We start from the raw sequence: 7174 nt of genomic DNA, 5'->3' as shown, positions 1-7174 counted from the left end.
ATGATCGCGGGTCCAAGGCAGCCAGGGAATGATATTGATGTGTATCTTACGCCATTAATCGAAGACTTGAAACAATTGTGGGAAGAAGGGGTAGATGTGTGGGATGCAAATGTGCAGCAGACGTTCAGGTTACGCACAATGGTGTTTTGTACTATTAATGATTTTCCAGCATATGGAAATTTAAGTGGATACAGTGTGAAAGGGCATCATGCATGTCCTATCTGTGAGAAAAACACAAGCTTCATCCAACTCAAGCATGGAAAGAAGACAGTATATACCAGACACCGAAGATTTCTAAAAGCTTTTCACCCTTATCGACGATTGAAAAAAGCTTTTAATGGAAGTCAGGAGAATGAAGGCCCCCCAGAAGCATTAACTGGAAACCAAGTTCATGATCGTGTAAAGGACATTGTAACCGTGTTTGGCAAGTCCCAGAAGAAGACATCATCTCCCAACAACATGTGGAAGAAACGCTCAATATTCTTTGATCTTCCATACTGGTCTGATCTATATGTGCGTCATTGTCTAGATGTTATGCATGTGGAGAAAAATGTATGTGATAGTTTAATTGGTACTCTTCTTAACATTAAAGGGAAGACAAAGGATGGTTTGAAATGTCGTCAAGACTTGGTTGACATGGGAATACGAGAGCAGTTGCATCCCATATCACAAGGTCGACGAACATATTTACCCCCAGCATGCCACACACTGTCAACAGCAGAGAAGAAAAGTTTTTGTCAATGTCTGCGGAATGTCAAAGTTCCACAAGGATACTCTTCAAATATCAAGAGCCTTGTCGCCCTCAATGATCTTAAGTTGGTTGGCTTGAAGTCTCATGATTGCCATGTCTTAATGCAACAATTATTGCCTGTTGCGATTCGCGGCATCTTGCCTGACAAAGTTAGAGTTGCCATAACCCGTTTGTGCTTTCTTTTTAATGCCATATGTAGTAAAGTCATTAATCCTCATCAATTGGATGACTTGGAGAATGAGGCTGCCATTGTCATTTGTCAGTTAGAGATGTATTTCCCACCATCATTTTTTGACATCATGGTTCACCTCATTGTTCATCTTGTGAGGGAAATTCGGTTGTGTGGTCCGGTTTTTTTGCGGTGGATGTATCCAATTGAACGCTACATGAAAGTGTTGAAGGGATATACCAAAAATCAATACCGACCAGAAGCTTCCATTGTAGAAAGGTATGTTGCTGAAGAAGCTATTGAGTTTTGTTCACAATACATGGAGACAGTTGAAGCTGTGGGGGTACCGAAAATTCGTCATGACCGGACACGAGGAGGTCAAGGGACACGAGGCTTCAATGTTGTTACCATGAGTCGACAAGATGTGTCACAGGCGCATTTGTATATCTTGAATAACACACAGGAGGTCGTTCCATACATACAAACTCACAAACAATATCTGACATCTATTAACCCAAAATTGAACATGATGAAATTGTTACAAGAGCATAATAGAACTTTCATGAACTGGTTTAAAGAAACAATAATGACTGATGACAATGCTTCCAAAACATTAAGATTGTTGGCTATTGGTCCGAATCTAAATGTCCCTACTTGGCAGGGGTATGACATAAACAATTATTCGTTCTATACAAAGTCACAAGATGATAAAAGTAGTGTGCAGAATAGTGGGGTGCTTGTGGAGGCTCATTCTGAGCACTTTTCTAGAGCATCTGATAACAACCCAATTGAAGCCTCAATGCCTTATTTCGGAGTTATTGAAGAAATCTGGGAGCTTGATTATAATCAATTTAGAGTGCCAGTATTTAAATGTAACTGGGTTAATGGAAATACCGGTGTTCATAGAGATGAAATGGGATTCACTTTAGTAGACCTTAACAAGGTAGGTTACAAGGAGGAACCATTCATAATGGCAGAACAAGCTAGACAAGTGTTTTACATCCAAGATCCAAATAATCGTACATTATCAGTGGTTCTACAAGGAAGGCCAATTGGTGTTAGGGAACAAATTCATGATGCATCCCTTGACATTTGTGAGACTCCTCATTTTTGCACAAAAATGCCTTCAATATGTGAACAAGCAGAGGTGGATGACGTACATGCGATTCGTAATGATCATGCTGAAGGTTTATGGGAGAACATTGCTCCTTAACCGCCTTGTATCAATGTAATGTTACAATATTATTTTATTTGTTATTGACTTATATGTAACGTTCATATTTATTTTGTGCCGCATACATGCTATTTTTAATCCTACCAAATTAATCTAAATTTGTTTCATTTGGACAGCGTCATGGTGACACCGCCAAGGTCCCCTCCGCAGTCAGATGGTAATTCGGAGCCACAACCTAAGAAGACACGACAAAGCACACGTCTTAGAAGGTTGACTTTAAGAAGTTTAGATCAGCCTAGACCAATAGTTAATGTGGATCCTGCAACTGGAAGAGCATCAGGCCCAGAGAAGCAAAAGTTCCACAGTTTTTTAGGGGTTGTAGCTCGAGAAAAGATCCCCATTGTCCACACCAATTGGAAAAATGTGCCAGAAACTCTTAAGGACATGGTATGGGGGGACATTTTGGTAAGTCACATTAACAATTTGATGTATTCAAACATTGAGTTTATTTTCAAAAAAATGTTTACATGCACTAAAATTGACATGATGAATATGTAATGCAGGCTAAATTTGATATCCCAGAAGCTGAAAAGGCCAAGAAAAAAGTAATGTCCACGGTGGGCACTAGATGGAGGCAATTTAAGTCTTCGCTAACCACTAAATTTGTCTATGCTGACACACAAGCCGGACAGGAAGAAAATCCTTCAGCAAAATATGGTATGGATAAACAAACTTGGGACGAATTTGTTGCAAGTCGCAAGACCCCGGATTGGCAGGTAACATGTTTGTTCAATTTAGTTTAAATTTCTTTAGAAATGTACATTTTTAACAATTAAATAAATGCAAATAATATATTGTCAATGACAGGAAATTCGGAAAAAGGCAAAGGAGAGTCAAAAATACAATGACTGCCCCCACGTACTGTCTCGTGGGGGTTATGACTTGCTTGAGAAAAAAATGTTAGATGAGAAAACAAAGCAAAGACAACAGCAGGCACTTTTGACTGAGAATCCATTGTCTGATCTGGAGGAGCCGCCATCTCCCATTAAAAGGCACGTGAAGTGGAAAATGGCTAGAACCAAACGATATGGCCAGATGACATCAAAGGCAGCAAAAGAAATTTCGGATAGAATTGTGAGTTGCAGCATGATTATAATCAATTTGGAACTAATTTTTGTTTGCTTTATAATTACTACCTCATTAACTCTTTCAATATGTTGTGCTTGTTTTAGGACTCGTTAGAAGAGCAGACGACACAGGGTAGTTTTGTTCCCCATGGTCGGGATGACATCTTGAATACGGCCATTGGCAAACCGGAACATCCAGGTCGAGTTCGTGCAGCGGGATCTGGTATGACCCTTACTCAATTTTATGGTAGGGCAACACGTACGTCGAGTAGTTCCTCAGCAACACTAATGCAACAACAGTGGGCTGACATTATTGGAAACATAAAGGAACAAGTAAGGAATGAATATGAAGAACAACACAAGAGGAGTCTGGAGGAATTTAAGAAGGAGTTGTCCAGTCAGATCTTCATTCAATTGAGTCAGATGGGATCACAATACTCTCCCCTTATTGAGGTGGATTTACAGGCATTGGCTGCACGTCTTAGCACTAAAGGAAGTAATGTAGAAACTGCTGATGTTGACCCATCAGGCGACAAAAATGTGAGCTTAAAACCCACTATGGGGTTATACGTGCAACGACAAAATACTACAGTGTTGGTGGCCTTGGGGAAAATATGTGAGGGTGGATCAGCCATTCACAATGTCACTTATGCTGATGATGTTGTGAGGGTGAGTGTTGACAAAGTTATAGAAGGTGACGCCGAAGTGCCCTTCCCGACATCAGAGATTCAATATGTCAAGCAGGCTCTTCAAACATTCATTGCATGGCCAACAAATCTTGTGAAAAAAGTGTCACATGAGGTAAATTTGGTGTTATTATATTTGCTGCATGACATGTTTACATGAATATATGTTAGTTTATGAAATTATGTAAATTGTTGTTTTCATTACACAATTAGGAGTCCGATACTAGTCCAAAGAAACTTCCTGAAACAGATGAAAGAGGGACGAATGATTTTGACCATGATCCGTTGCGTCAACTGATTAAGAGCCTATATTTCATGTACGACACACCTGTTGAGTTGAAGTGGGATGGCAGCAAATTTGGGCTTTCAAATGTTGATGCTTCATTCTTCTTGACATTCTCTGATGTAAATGAAATAGTAGCTGGATACAAATGTTTGAACATATCTATACTACAGTTATGGATGTTGTAAGTAAATTTAATATGATTCATTGATAAGTAGTATTTTGTATGCTATGCATCAGTATCAATTTTTATGTATAATTTATCAAAGCAGGTTTTTGGATGAGTGGAGCTCTACTTTGGGTCATGCTTCCGTGTATGGATTCCTTGAGCCACAATCGATACACAATGCAAAGGATCGACGTGCTGAATGTGAGCATTACTTACAAGCATGGCTCAAGGAATCGCAACGAGAGGTGTACCTAGGAGCTTACTTAAATCAGTAAGTACTATTAATTCAAATGGTTATAAATAATGTTGAAGTTCTACGTACCTAATACTTGTTTCTTGTAGGGGCCATTGGCAACTGGTAGTACTGTGTCCTGCGACCAATGTTGTTGCATGGTTTTGTTCGTTACGTAAGAAGCCTGATACTCATATCAAAACTGCAATTAACAAGTAAAGTTTTGTATTGTCCCTCATATCATGCAGTGTAATATTTTGTGTCAACCATTTGTTATCGTCGTATAGATGTTGATCATGCTATTATTATAAGCAGTGCAATGAAGTCAGCAAACACAACCGCGGATGGTACAAATAATCCAGCAACTCCTAAGTGGGTTGAAGTCAAGGTTAGTGATGCAATTAATCATTATTTTCCAGTATTGATCTTCAAATGATAACCTCAATACAATTGTTAGATCGAATTATTATTTATATTGAATGTAGAGCCATGTACAAAGCGGAGGGTATGAGTGTGGCTACTACGTGATGCATTGGATGTGGAACATCGTCGGTGGGGGTTTAAAGAATGATTGGAGCATGGTATGTTCGGTTTAACATCTTCAAATTACTATTTTAGTAGTATTTTCATTCATTTTACATCTTCATTAAATACACCCTTTGTATTCTTCATATTTTGTAGTGGTTTCTTGATGGAACGGCGTTAGACAACGAAACAATTACAACGATTCGCCAGAAATGGGCAGCATATTTTCTTAAAGTTCAAAGCATTCAATGTACAAAGTCTTAGTTGACATAGGAAATCTTTTGGTTATTGTGAACATTACTGAGACAAATGTCACTATATTGGCTTGTATTTATTTGGAAATATATTTATGAAACTTTGTGTTTTGTTGTCTCTACCGCTTACATTTTTGCTATACCGCTTATTCTTTTTTTTAATAAGACAGCAGACATAAAATTCACAAACTTCTAACTGTTGTACATACTTATTCTTTTATAACTATAAAGAAGCAATGCTTCTTATTGGCAATGAGATTTCTTTGCCTCTATCAGATTTAGAGTGAATGATGGGGAGGACACCTACACAACTCTTCCAAGAATAGACCCTTCTGTGAGCCAAAGGATCCCGACACAACATGGTAATTTTACATTTTTTATTTATTTGTGAATGAGTTTAATTTTTCCTTGTTGAGGCTTTTGCTTTGTAGGCAGAATAGCTGGCCCTAGGCAAATCATATGATACATCAACTCCAGTGTCTAGAAATGCAACCATATATTGCAGCACTGAAATTTTGTCACTTGACTGGGAATGTAAATCAGACCGCTTGGTATGTGAATTGATTTATCATGGTGATTGAGTTTATTCAGTTGTAATGATTATGAGATGAGATTATGAATTAAATTATTAAGTTGTTCCTCTTGATAAAAAGCTTCTTATAGGTACATCCGATGGGTGCATTAAGGCATGGAATGTGGATGCAAAGAGAGTTGTCTGTGACCTCAACACAACCGAAGCATTTCCAACGTATTTCCTAATTATATATTGGCCTAATATTCGCAGAAACATATTTAAACCTTGTATATTTTCCAGGTTTCTGTGTATTGCCTTTTTAACTCTCCTACTTGTGGTTTTACAGTGTATTGGACATAAAGTGCAGTCCTGTGGAACCTATTTTTGTGTCTGCAGCAGCATCTGGAGGGTATTTGTTAAATTTCTAAATATTGAATTCTTTGTTGAACTAGTAATTTAATTTATTGATTTGATCCTCTGTTGTAACTTTTAATAAAATGTTAGTCTTATTATGATATGTATGTTTTGCTGTTTTGATTTCGGACATAAGGATGAACTATGGAATATGAGGACCTTACTTTCTTTGTAGGGCTGGTTCTAACTATATTGACAACCTGGGTTTTGCTTCACTTACTGTGTGGAACATGAAGACATGGAAAGCCATGGTATGTTCTTCTTTGTATAAAATGTTTTATGTTTATGTTGTTTATGGCTATTTTTAATTTTGGATTTCATAAAGACAGTCCTTCCTCTTGGAGAAGATCCACCAGCAATTACTTCTCTATGCTTTAATCACAATGGAAAGATTTTGGCAGCTTCTGCCGTTGATGGAATGATTCACATGTTTGGTATCCTTAATTTTGTTCATTTGATTGTTTCCTTGGTTTGATATACTTAGTGATTAATATGTGAAGTAAAATATAATGTAATTTTGTTGCTGTTAAACATATTTCCAATATAATTTGATTTGATTGTCATATTTCCATATTTCTATTGTTATTTGATTTCTTTCTAATTTCTCTTAATTCTTTAGTTTCTAATTATTTATCAATAATATCCATCACACTTAAATCCCCACAATTTCAACAATTGGTTGCATTTATTAAGTTATATCTTCCCTTGCTGGAGTTGCCAATTTGCTGGGATTTCTTGTTCAGTGAAATAAAATGGTGCATTTCTTTTAAAGATAAATGTATTTAGAATGTTCTAGCAGTGGCCACATGATTTGACAATCATGTCATCCTTAACTAGTCGAAGACATGTCTGCTGGTCTACAAATCACTGGCTGGC

General features: G+C 37.4%; 2 protein-coding genes and 1 long non-coding RNA gene across 3 annotated transcripts; all 3 read left to right on the top strand.

The window, feature by feature from the left end:
- LOC121173865 (uncharacterized) lies at positions 1-2133 on the top strand. Its single transcript, XM_041011394.1, has 2 exons — positions 1-517; positions 593-2133. The coding sequence occupies exons 1-2, from the start codon at positions 1-3 to the stop codon at positions 2131-2133; spliced, it is 2058 nt and encodes a 685-aa protein (XP_040867328.1).
- Positions 2134-2274: 141 nt separating this feature from the next.
- On the top strand, positions 2275-5480 carry LOC102666357 (uncharacterized). The gene is made up of 10 exons (XM_041011393.1): positions 2275-2559; positions 2658-2870; positions 2962-3228; positions 3327-4022; positions 4121-4374; positions 4463-4630; positions 4702-4806; positions 4907-4979; positions 5077-5172; positions 5273-5480. Exons 1-10 carry the CDS (start codon positions 2275-2277, stop codon positions 5378-5380), a joined length of 2265 nt encoding a protein of 754 aa, XP_040867327.1. The 3' UTR covers positions 5381-5480.
- A 737-nt stretch (positions 5481-6217) lies between these two features.
- Positions 6218-7174, top strand: LOC102668867 (uncharacterized). Its single transcript, XR_005889370.1, has 4 exons — positions 6218-6293; positions 6474-6549; positions 6624-6732; positions 7142-7174. It is a non-coding gene; the product is annotated as an uncharacterized lncRNA (long non-coding RNA).

Source organism: Glycine max, chromosome 17 (genome assembly GCF_000004515.6).
Source record: "Glycine max cultivar Williams 82 chromosome 17, Glycine_max_v4.0, whole genome shotgun sequence".
In the NCBI taxonomy this organism is placed as follows: Eukaryota; Viridiplantae; Streptophyta; class Magnoliopsida; order Fabales; family Fabaceae; genus Glycine; species Glycine max.
The sequence above is the reverse complement of the archived record's forward strand: the minus strand, read 5'-3'. Positions and strand labels throughout refer to the sequence as shown.